This window comes from Lutra lutra, chromosome 11 (genome assembly GCF_902655055.1).
Source record: "Lutra lutra chromosome 11, mLutLut1.2, whole genome shotgun sequence".
Lineage (NCBI taxonomy): Eukaryota > Metazoa > Chordata > Mammalia > Carnivora > Mustelidae > Lutra > Lutra lutra.
The window spans coordinates 45,060,967-45,074,148 of NC_062288.1; the positions used below are offsets into that span (position 1 = coordinate 45,060,967).

Here is a 13,182-nt window from a genome sequence, read left to right on the forward strand (position 1 = left end):
GATTTAATGAATGAATTGATGCTGGACAGACACAAGGAACGAAGTGGAGTCACTTACTTAGTTAAGGGTCTTAGATCCTTCCACAAGCCCCACGAAGCTCAGTGCTATCAGGAATCTTGAGTGCTTTTATTCTAGAGTACAGAACTGTCTTCTTCACGCTTTGAGTCAATAATCCATGGTATTAAGTTTACTGCCTTTGTTCAATTTCTATTATTTTTGTACTTTGACTTTTGTTAAGTGATTAAACATCTTTACGAGATTCACAGGATATTTTTAAGGGTTTTCTTTTTCTTTTTTTTTTTTCTAAAAATAAGATAGACTGTTAAGTGGCTTACTGACACTCTCCTGCATCTAATTAACAGATCAGGATAAAAGTGAGAATATACAAAAGTCATTCTGAAAACTCAAAGGTTATGTTAGAAATTATTATCTTGGTGATTCACTAGGCATAACAATTTAAAATGTGAGCAAACCCTTATAAGCTATATTCTAGGAGAAACATATTTTTAAAAGTGATCGTCAATTTTACATTTTAATGACTAATTATGATCTTCTACATTATCATATATCTCAGAATGGCAAGTGCATTTACATTTTTCCTGGTCTCTAATCTACAGCACTGATATTATTGATACAGAAAATAAAATATCAGTTACCCTTGCACCTATTTCTCAAAGCACACCTATTATAAATATCAAATTCTCTTTTCTTTTGTAGTTATTGTTCTAAATGCATTGACTATCTCTAAGTTAGGAATGCAGTAAACTAAATATATTAATCTGAAAATACTTATATCTAGAGCTTCAATATAATGGAGTCTCTGGGGCTATTTTTACTAGACTTTGATAAAAAAGGAATTATGAGATAAGGTGAAAAAGGGGAAGTGAATTTTGGAAATTTCTTTGTGGGGGGAGGTTTAAGGGATTCCAATAAATGTGTCACTGATGGTAATTCGACGGTTTATAAATAGAGATGGTCCTATTAGTTCATGTTGTTTTCTGAACCATATAATAAAACTGGAGGAGCACTGTTTCAATTGCAGAAGCTATTCCAGCAAGGTTCGAAGGTAACTGCTATGTCCCTCCCTCCTAGCAATGTAGCTCATCTTTCTGAGGTCACCTCCACGAAGAGGATCACTGCCCAGTGTTTGCAAATATATGGCATCTATGATTCAGGCTGACCCACTGTAACCTAATCTCAGTCCAATACAAAAAGACAGATGTATTAAAATAAAAGAATAATGGAAAATACTGCTTAAGGACTACCATATTAAGATTTAGAACCAAAGAGTTTACAACATACTCTGATCAAAGATGGCCACTCTTCACAAACATCTGGCAATTTAATTATTATCACTGTGTTTGGTTTAGAAAACTAAAGAGGGCACAGTTAACTAAAAGTATGTACATTTTTCTTTTTTTTTCTCCCCACCACCATTTTTTTTTTTTTTTTTTTTTGCTAATCTTAACACAATGAGGAATAAACAAGAGATATTTGACTTCACACCAGTTATGACTTTCAGTTTTTCTTCTCTGCCACTTAGCAACATTTCAGGCATATTTCAAATCTTGCCAGTTTGGTTATTAGAAGACTGTCTAGTTTGTAACTTTATTTGCAGATTAAATTCAAATCTCCTCCCCTCCTCCCTCTCTTGTGGCCTTCTTGGGCCTATTTGTTGGGCCTATATCTTCATCTGTACCAAGGGAAGTTTCTTGCACCATTTTTGTCTGCCCATAAGGCTTTCTTGCCACCAACTCTGGGATTTAGTTGTCAACCTCTGGACAAGACAAATGTCCCTGTGTGTCCTATCTGGTGCCCCCAAAATGCTCCATTTAGAGCACTATCTGTAAACCTTCACTTCCCTCCGTTCTGACCCATGTTCATTTAACCTCCACCCCCAGAGAAAGCAAACATGTAACAGTGAAGAAAAATTGGATTACCATGGCTGTTACATCTGGACGTTTCCACGAGCCTGCCATTTTGGTCGTAGCATGCCATTGCTTGGTAACGATATCCTTGACCACATTCCTTGGTATCTCCTTGTGTTTTCACTCCCAGCAACAATTCCACTTTCCCCTCTGGTAAAATGCAGTCTGACCAGTTCCCCACAGGCTGTGCATTATACTTGTCACAAGGACAGTACTGAGTCTCAATCAAGGGGTACAATTGAGAATTTTTACATTTTTCCTTCTTTTTACTTTTTCCTGTGGAGAAATTTAAGTTGGATAATATTGTTACTCATTTCAAGCATCCCTAATTTTCTTCCTTTCCTAAACTTCCTTTCTCCATTTTTAACCATATTCAACAGAAGCTTACAAATAAATGCTATTTTCTCACTCCACAGTGCTTTCTCTGGAGGCTCTTATTAATACTGGGTGCCTTGCAACAGTGAAATTTTTCTTATTTTCTCATTTTAAAATCACCATTTTGCAAAAGGCGTTCACTGTTGTGCTGCATTTTATACTCCTTGAATGATTAAAATCCTTTCAAATGATCATGGGCTTTCACTGATTAGGGGAGTTTAAGGTAATTGCATAAATCTCTCCTTTATAACGTGTGCAAAAATATGAAAGAGAGAGAGAGTCGCTGTACTGGACTGTACAGCTTTCTGTTTATTCCGAATAGATGGCATGGGTATATAGGATTATAATTCAGAAAATGAGATTTTTATATTTACTTTTCTGATTATGAGTTTGCATCTTTCATTATTTCTGAAGAGTCATCATTTTGACATACTTGGTGATTAGTGTAGTAAATAATATCCACAGTGAAGATATTGAGTGTCAGAAGAAAGTGCTAGGAATGGTCTGTATGTAAATCTAAAGAAATTCCCTTTTAAAATAAAAAACGAACAGTAATATGTGCTTGAAAATTAATATATCATTATTTTAATTTAATCACATTTGTATTATGTTATGTTAAATATATATCATACTATTAGTTATATCACACACAATTAACTGCATATGTTTTACATATATTTATTTCTAACTTTCAGAATGTGCCTTATATAGTCTTCAACAGACTTCTTTATGACGGGTGGTTCATTGTATAACTTTTAAATTCTGAATAGTCTACTGGCTATTTTTTTTTTTCTTTTAGCTTTCTTTTTGCCACTGACAATATTTTTGAATGCACCAGGTTTAGCTCAGTATGATAGCTCCTGTTCTGCTCATTATATCGCCACTTTTTGTCATTGTGACTGCCTTTTAAAATGCAGTTTTCAGATACAAAATTAGTGTCATATTCCTCTTCTAGGCTAGGAAAAATAATCTGAGGCTGTGACAGTGAGAATGGGTTAAGAAAATTAAGTGGCAACATTTTCTTTTGTTCTCTAAACACCTCACAGTCTGTAGGCAATCTGCCAGAAGTGTATGCTTAAACCAAAAAAATAATCTACCTATTGTATGGGGAGCCAGCTCAATTTTCAGGGTTACTTTTCCTTTCTACTAAAAGTACATAGCACGTCTGTCACTGTCAACTTACATGAAACTACACAGGCAAATCCACTGGCATAGTATCAGTACACCAGCAATAAGGCATATCTATATATTTTCCAAATACATTGTCAGAACTCTGTTGGTCTAACTTTTAACATATTTCCTAAGTTGACAGTATTGGCTTTCGCATCGCAATTATTCTTACCAACAATAGTGCGCTTTCTGGTCCTAACTGCACCACAGTCTCCGTTGCAAGAAGAAAACTTGGACCAGCTGGTAAACTGACAGTCATCTTGGCAGGGGATCTGGCAGGCCTGGGTGAGGGCTGGCACGGGGCCTGCATACCAAAGGCACTCATGGATGCCAGCCTGTCCTCCATCTTGCTTTCGACAAGTAATAGCTAAAGGAAAAGCATATAGAGCTGTTTAAAACAAATTTGAATGTCTATAATTATTCCACAATTTCGGAATTAACCATTTTCTTACGCAGTCAGAGGAATCCTCTTTTAATTCTTTATTTGCAGCAGAAATCTGGGAGGAGTGTTTCTAAGAATCATAGTAGTCATTAAATTGATCCTGTAGGTTTTTTAAAGTAACAGATAACCCTCAGTGATTTTTGTGACACAGAAAAGCACACACACACACACATACATACACACAGCATTTAGCCATTTTTATTACAAGCTATTAAGGATTTCAAGTACTTATTTAGAAATTAATTATTTAAGAGACAACACATGGGTTCTGATAATAGTTTATGCTGAACAAAGACTATTCATAGAGGTTCTGGGAGACACCACATTCCTCTAATAATATTTATATATCATTAGCTGCTCTAGGATTTCTATATAGAGGGATCTTAGTGGCAACAAACTGGAAGGTTTGGGTGAGGAGGGGACGCTTATGGAATTCATCTTGTAGCTACATTTGCATGGAAAGTATGTTATTTTACATTGGAAGCTTGTTGGGATGGCTGTGGAGTGGTTAATGGGGAGGGGGGACTGTGTTCAAGTCCCCCATTCAGCTCTGTCTATAAGTTCTTCACAAGCACAAATATCAACCATGAATTTAAAAATAAAAACAAAAATTTTAGCAATCTTTATTATATCATAACTGACATTTCCCCAATTACATATGAGCCCTAAAAAATGGTCAAGTAATATATATATATATATATATATATACATATATATATATATATATGAGTTCCCCCAAGATATTGTTCTACTGGATTTTTTAAAATCATGTCATATTTTTATTGCTTATTGAACACAGTCATGAAATTGCTTTAAGGTATCACATCTCAAAGAAAAAGAGCAAGTGATGTTTTAAAGTCCCCTTTCTCTGCAATTTTCTCCCATGGTTTTAAAAATAACTTATTCATTTCTTGAGGAAGAAGATGAAACATTTAGACCTTGGTCCTAAAAGTGTCTTCCTTGAACTAGCTTACACGGCCCCAGGCACACTGATTTACGTGGCCCGTTCAGGTTTATGGCTTAGGCTGGAACTTGATCTCTTTCCTGCTCAGGATTCTATTCATCATGAAACTAAGTGAAGGAGCCTGACATTTTGATCCTAAGTTATAGTTAGGGCACCCGGGAGCCCGGGTTAGACAACACTCTCCAGATCTGTATAGTGAAACTTAACACCCAGCAGCAGCGCTGTGTGACGGGGTGTCTAAGAGGTTGTAACAGTTTTCGCAAGGGAAGACTTTCTCTGTGTAGGTGAATACAGCTTGTCACCAGTTGGTGCAGGAAAAGTTACCTAATTGTGCAAAGGTAGGTCAGTATTCATCTAGTTTTGAGCTGAAGATACTCTTCATTTAAGGTGCACAACACTGAAAGGGCCAATTTGTATGAAGAGGAAACAGGGCTCCCTGAATTTTAAATATATGAAAACCTGGTAGAGTGAACAGTGGTGGCGGTTATGAAAGTTTCGTGACAGGAGACAGCAACAAGTGCCCTGAAGAGGCGCTCACCACCCAGGAGAGGCGCTGTCTGCAGCACTGTGTTTATCCTGCTGGTCTAGTCGCAGTTCTCAAAGCAGACTGTGGACTACCATCACCTGGAGAGCTTCTGAGAGATGTCCGTCCCCTTGTCCAACTCAAACATTCTGATTTATGGGTTGAGGACAGGGTCCTGGGCATCAGCATCTTTTTAAAACTTCATGATTCAAATGCACAGCAGTGGATTCAGACCACTGCTCTGGCCAGTGATGTTTTTTCACTTGCAACAGAAACACCTGGAATACTGTGAAAGTGGAAGATTCCTGGATTCACTCCAGAACTCCTGAATGAGATTTCTGTGGGTGGAGTCAGAGAATATGTGTCCCCCCCCACCCCCACTCCCACCCCCCAAGCTGCTCAGATGTTCCTTATGCACATTTAAGTTTGAGACCCATTCACTTGAGTAGTCAAGGCACCGGGAAGGGTGTGGCTGAGATCTGAGACAAAGAGCGGAAAGTGCCTTGGTACTCAACCACCCTTGGCAGTGCGCCTAGGTTGGGAAACAATGCTGAGCATGTGCAGATGAACTAAGGGAGATCTAAAAGAGGGACTCAAGGGGACTTGCTCAGCAGTGAACCAAGGGAGCATCGACACAGCTTGGGAGGATTAAATCCTCAGTACTGGGGTGGGTGCTAATGATGTGGTTTTGCAGTCTGCTGCCATGTGGAGGCAGAGCGGATTCCTTAAACACTGTAAATTTAGTAATCTCTGATGATTTGTGAGCCGAGCTGTCCCAGGGAAGCTCGAGAGGAAGGACCGACAAAGAGGGAGATATTACATGATTTGTTTATCGGCATATGTAGGAATCTGAAGAATGATTAATTTGGAAAATAAGAGATTTGACCATATCAGAACTCTAGGCTGTGAAGAGGGTCCCACTGTTTAAAATAAAAGAAAATTACAAAAATTATAAAACTAAATTTGGGTTCTTTGAAATAAGACTACTTTTATCTACTCATCCAATCTGACTCTCTGAAACAGAGAACTGAATAGAAATCTTTTGAGAAACTAAATGAAATTACCTTGGGTTCTCCATTAAAGCTCACTTTCTAAGGTTCTCTCACAAGTTTTGTTTCAGAATTGCTCTCTCATCACATTATGTGACGCCAAAAAACCAAGATAAAAGGAAACCACTAACAACACAGTTCCAGAAACAAGCTAGCTTATTTTGTGCAGATCTGTATTATTTGCATAAATGTGAAGCCCTCTTCCCTGTATGTATACCTTAAGTATTTCTTAGTGGAAAAGAAAAAAAAATGGAAATTTCCCATATCTGTTCTCAGAAACCCACGCAGCATTCTACTGCCCTTATCTAAGATTTTAGACAGTGTACTTTGAATGAATTAGTCATGTAATGTTATCTAAACATGTAACAACAGCAATATTTGCACAATATATTGAAAATTTATCATACATCTCAACTTGTTTCTGTTCTGACTTAGAGGAAACACAACAATTCAAGCACAGAAATGCAATCTGAAATGAACTTCCTGCTATTAGGGTGAGGAAAATATAAATGGTTGAAAAGGGAACCATCTGGTCTCTCAACTTTATAAATCCTAAATGTCACCTCTAAGATACTGAAAACAGGGTGGTTTTAACTGTAGAAAAAATGCATCAGACAAAGCATGGTTTCCTAGCACACCAGAGAGCTACATACACCCAGACAGCTGTCTCTGTATTTTCAGGTGGAGGGTGTGTGATGATTATGCAAGTTCTCCTTTGGGCAGAGGTCTTATGCATAAGATGGGCCAAAACCCGTGCTGTCCATCTGCTTCATTCACCATGAAATCATCTTAGTGAGGTCAGCAAATATCAGAATTATTTTAAGGCAAAATTCTTTAACTCTACGTTGATTATATCCTGTTTGTTTATAATCTTATTTTACTTACACGAGGCACAGCAATTTTTATTTCTGGGCTGCTTCCAGCAGACTCAAAGCCTGAGGGACACCCATGTGGCTGCCTTGTGGGTTATATCTGAATTAGGCAAGGCAGGCTGGGCCCATCAACATTGAGGGAATGACAGTAAGGTAAGTAAGAGAGCGAGTGTCCTGAACAAATAAATGCTCTGGAAAAGGGAGCTAGAACTGTTAGATTAAAAGTGACTCAACAAGTATTCTAACTGCAATGCAGTGCAGAGACCTTTATGAACCCTGCTTTGAACAAACTAACTGTGGACATTTTTGAGAGGATGGGGGGAAATCAGACATGGTGTGAATACAGATGATATTCAAGAATTATTGTTAATTGTGTTTAGTGTTATAGTAATACTACTGGTACATCTGAAACAATAAAGTATTTATGGATGATAGACATCTTATCTTGGAGTTGCTTTAAAAGATTCCAGCAAAATCTTTGTAAGCGTCATCTTGGCAGATGACCAAGAATGGCAACCTTCTAAAGGCTGTCGAAGCCATGGAAAAGAAGACCATGCTACCAGTGCTCATTACATTAGTCTTCCTATTTCCGTGTCTCTTTGAAGCTTCCCATAAATTTAAATAAAAAAATTAATCAGTTGAATAAGTAAAGTCAATTTTAGAATGTTTTCATGAAGGTTGAATTTTGAGCTATGTTTTAAAGAGGAGCATAATCAAGGTTCCAGGAATGAAAGGGAATAGATAACATTGGTTTGAGCTAAAAGGACACGGGTATCTGTGTTATGCATATATGACTATGTAAATGGGACGTTACCGACGCAGCCCTGAAGTAAATCTAATAGAATTCCAAATGCAGTTGCTCATCTTCATTTTCTTGAAGAGGAATGAAACTCCCTTATTATTCAGGATGCACAAAAGAAGAAGGAGTTCTCTCGGTCTGCAGATTACCCTTCAGCATGCAAGACCATGTCATTTTGTTTGAATAATCAGTGAAATAAATGACTAGATCTAAAATGTGCACATAGAAGTTCATTACAGGAAACAGAAGAAGATGAATGCCCCAATGCAGTGAAAGCTGCTGGACTGTATGTAAACAAAGAGTTCAAGGAGCTCTGAGACATTATTTATTACGCTGAGTAATATTAACACGGTTTACCTCACAGCAACAGCGTCTGGGTATGTGTTCGGCGGACTGAATGCTTGGAGGAGTGATTTTTTTCCTATGATGTTAATGAAAAAAAAAATGGCAAAAGTGAGAACGAATCATGTAGAAATGAAGAAGAAAAAGCTTAATGTGAGTGAAAGCTAGTTACCAAAAGACCTTATTGTGCTTAGAAATAAGACCCAACCCATAAATAATGCAAGAGGGCCCCAGTTGTTTACTAGGCAGATGTAATGATCCTGGGCCTGCTCTGTGTGCAAGAGATTTTCACTGACAAGTTTGCCAGATGACTTTCTAATTACAACTTGTAAGTGTAGCTCTGGCAGAATGGAAAGAAGTGTACTTTTCTTTTATTGATCCTAAAAGTTACCAATGATTCCCCAGTCTCATTGAGGCTGATAATATATGTGAATCTATGTGAAGGTTCTTGGATGAGGATGTACTAGGAAGTAATAATCAACTCCCAGGGGAGTAGCTCAGACGAGCGACCAGAGAAGGGCTACCTGACTGCATCACTGAGAAACCAACCTGGACACATCACAGTGTCAAGCTTATTTTATGAGCTATTTCAAAAATAGCACATTCTAATAATAATTTCATGACAGGGCCCTCTCAGAGATACAAAACAAGACCAAAATCTCCCAATCACCTAGGATGCTCATAGTCACAGGCAATTAGAGCGAACCGTTTATATTTAGAAATCATTCTAGGAATTTTTTAAAAAATAGCTTTGTAACTAAAAAGGAGCATTGTAAATGTATAAAAATATTGGGTGGTAACTAATATGTATACCATCCAAAAAGTGTTTTAAAATCATGTCTCTGCAAAATCTCTTCAAAGCAAGTACCTTTGCTCTTTGAATTATGCTGAGTATAGCTCTTTCCTACCTCGTTCTTTTTCCACTTTCATTCTTTTCTTTCTCATTGCATAGTAATCTCTGAAAATCAACACATTCATGTGAATGACAGAAGTTAACCCAGATATTCTGGGCCTAACCTTGATAATGCTTCCAAAATGCAATCTCTTAAAAAAGAACAAAATGGGCCAGGGTTTAAGTAAAGGGATGATGCCAAGAGCACCAGTAGAGATGAAGCCACGTAATTTAAGCCCAAGATTTAAGCATTTTTGCTCACAAATAAATAAATAAATAAATAACTACATAAGTTAGCGTTAAATACTTTGCACATCATTTAGATTTAATTCTGGTAGAAGGGGAATTAGAACTTCTTTTTCCCCCCTAGACTTTCCTTTTGTAAACTTTTCAACCAAACAGATGATGCAGAGTGAGTACTTCTGGGACCAGGAGGGTCTCAGTCATATGAGCATGGCATTAAAGTTGGGTTTTTTTTTTTTTTTTTCTTTTCTCTTTTTGCGATCTATTTGAGAATACATCTGAATTGTATTGGCTTCCACATAAAGAGACTGATGTCAGAACTTAGTGACAGGTCAACATTCTAACAGACATTCTTTGGCAGGCAAGAATACAGAGGGAATGGGGGATTAGGATAGGCAGGTTGACCCTGGGAATCATTAGCCATAGATCCATTGAATTCACAGGAAGTATACTTGGCAGAAAACAGCATGAAGACCAACAAGGAACCTGAACAAGAGCCAATCTGAAGTTATTTTGTGAAACTCAACATCTAACCTGTGATACGTTTACCTCATACTCATGGCATAAATGTGTCATAAGGTAATAAACACTGGAAATAAGACATCTATATTTTAAGTAGTAGTGACTGGCATTGCCCCTTAGGGCAGACATAAAGAAAAAAATATGTAAATTGTCAAAAACTGTCATTATCATGAGCCATGTATTTAATTTGGAATACAGCTCTCATGGCAAGTCTAGATGTAGCTATTATGGCCAGGTTTCAATGACACAGTCACTGACTCATATGCCATAAGTTAGCCTTCAAATGCCATCCAAACTGTAGACATGTGAGCAGAGAGAAAAGACAGCAGCAATTACTGTTCTATTAAAAATTTATATACAAGTGACTCAAACAGTATGAGGCAAATATGAGTGTCTATTCACCTAAAAATTAAACAGAATGTGAACGTACTTTCATGTTATTTCCATTTCTTTTATTGACAATATTACAGGAAAGATGCCTTTTTCAAAGGCTCTCTAAAATTCCCCTACGATATTTAAGAATGATTCCAGGCTTAAAGTTGGCAAATCTGTTAAAATCCTTCTTTCAAGTATCTCTCCTTTCTTTATTTTTTAAATCATTGCATGAAGTTTCTTGGACGATATCATCCACAATATTCAAAGCCTTGCTAAAATTCTTCTTTGTGTCTAATCTCCTATTGCAACAATATTCCTTCTCTATCTCCTCCTCTCCTGGACCCCCTTCTAGTATTCCAAACCTCCTGAGCGTGGCCCTTTGCCTCCAACTTACTCATAGAAATTACAGGCAAACTCCTCACTGCTCCGTTCCCTACAAGTCCGGATTTTATTTTGTGCCTTTTTGCTTATGTCATCCTAGATTTAAATGTCATTTCCTCTGTCACTATGGCCTATCAAGTGGTTACCTCTTTTGATCTTTTCTTAATTCTTTAGTGGTTATTATGTATACAATTACTAATGTATTATTTAATATGCGTAACACATGGATCACGTATACCCATAGAATATGACCTACCATAAGAAATAAGTGAAAATTACTTATTATATACTGTTATTCTCTCGACATTCTGGACCCACCACCATGTAGGCAAGAGGCAACATGTGGCATATATTCAACAAATATCTGTTTTACGAAAGAATGAATTGTGCTGAATGATATTCAGGAAGTTTAATCTGGCTTTTAGGGACTGGTGTTAACCTATTCTCACAGCTTTCCGAGAGAGCTAGTATCTACAAACTTACAGCATGTACAGTGGAATAGGAACTTTTTTCAAGACACTGGCCCTTTGTTATTGCTATGGATTGAACTGTGTCCCTGTAAATTCGTACGTTGAGGTCCGAACCCCCAATGTGATAGCATTTGGAGATGTAGCTTTCGGGAAGTAATCGGCAGAGATGAGGTCATGAGAGTAGGGTCCTCACGAAGAGGTTAGTGCCCTTAGAAGGAGAAACCAGAGAGCTTGCTCTCTCCCTCTCTCTGCCATGTGAGGAAATAGCAGGAAAACAATCATGGGTGAGTCAGAAAGAGAGATCTTAGCTGAATCGGAATGAGCCAGCATCCGGATTTGGACTGTCTAGACTCCAGACTGTCAGACATAAATTCCTCTGTTGCCAGTCTGTAGAGTTTTGTTACAGCAGCCTAGGAAGACTGATAAAGCTATCAACATGAAGTCTTAAGCACTTATCTTACAGAGGATTTCTAATGTTTGTATAGATACACTTGATAAACTTCAGGAAACTATCCTGTTTTTGTACCACAGCAGCTAATTCAATTTAGAGAAGACTGGGCAACAATTATGTGGTTTTGCGAATGCTTGATACAAAACTTCCCTTCACCATTATTTTACTTTTCCTTCAAAATCTAATGGGATTGGATCGTAAATAAACATGTTCAAAGGTTCAGAGCATATCAATCTTTTAAAGCTCTTTATGTTCTGATGTAAGAGTTCTGAAAGCATTTTCACATAGTTCTGAAATATAGAGAACGTAGCCTTGGTCAAAACTCCATTTCCTTGATTGGGACAGAATATTCCTATATTCTTCTATGCATGTCATTCTAACTCATTTCTGAGTAAGGCTGCTTCTCACCAATTTGCTTTATATGGAATGTCAATGCTGGGATGGGAAGCAGTTGCAGTCACTTGTTAAAGAGACTCTGGGACCATAATTGCTTCCCATATCCTCTGCAGTGTATCAACACAGACAATACTTAACAATCGGAACAATGATGCTATTAATAGTAAAAATGAAAGTCTGTCCATAATGGCCACTTTATTGTTAACAGTTTGCTAAAAGTAGGTGTAGGTGACTCAAAAAGAGGAAACTTAGGACCGTTGGCTAGTAATCTGATAAAAGGGAAATTCAGAGTTCTATTTTTCCTCGACTGTGTAAGGTTCGAGTCATTTGAGAAAATCTGAATCACAATAGGTGACCTTGTAAATGTTCTGCTGAGTGGCACATGCTATATGAGACACACACATTCTGTCCTTTCTCTGCATACTTAGTAAATGAACTCTTACTGTCCAGTTCTTGGATATGATTTATCAGCTGCTAGACAGCAGAATTATGCTTGTCTTCCTTCCCATGTATTATCTGCTTTCACCTTCAATGCTTTTTTAAAAAAAATTTTTTTACTAATAAAGTTTTAGGTCAAAATTTTATTTCTCACCCCCCCCCCCCAAAAACAGCGCTGCAATTTCATCCTAACAAGTGTATATTTTACTGCTGTGACAGTGTTTAAAATCCACTGCTCTTATAACTAAAATAGTTACTTTAATGTTGAATTGAATGGAAAAACTTCTTCCCAAGTGACCAGATGAACTTCAGAGGTTCTCTGATCCTACCAAGTAATGACTACTCAGTATTATTAGAAGTTGTGATTCTATCATTGATTACCTGGCTTCAGAGTTTAGACTGGGGGTCAGCAAACTTTTTGTGTAAAGGACTAGATAGTAAATATTTTTGACTCTGTGGGTCATATGGTTTCTGTCACAACCTGCTCAACTTTGCCTCCTTCTCATGGAAGCAGCCATAGGCCATAGGTAAAGAAAAGGGTGCACCTGTG

General features: G+C 37.5%; 1 protein-coding gene across 2 annotated transcripts in view; it reads right to left on the reverse strand.

Annotated features, from left to right (window-relative positions):
• Window positions 1-13,182, reverse strand: part of THSD7A (thrombospondin type 1 domain containing 7A) — a 454,591-nt gene that overhangs the window by 52,190 nt on the left and 389,219 nt on the right. For both annotated transcript variants that reach the window (XM_047694998.1, XM_047694997.1), the window contains 2 exons: window positions 3,646-3,840; window positions 1,941-2,204 (listed from right to left, as the gene is read on the reverse strand). In XM_047694998.1, the coding sequence (XP_047550954.1) occupies window positions 1,941-2,204; window positions 3,646-3,840 (459 nt within the window). The remainder of the gene's footprint in view (window positions 1-1,940; window positions 2,205-3,645; window positions 3,841-13,182) is intronic.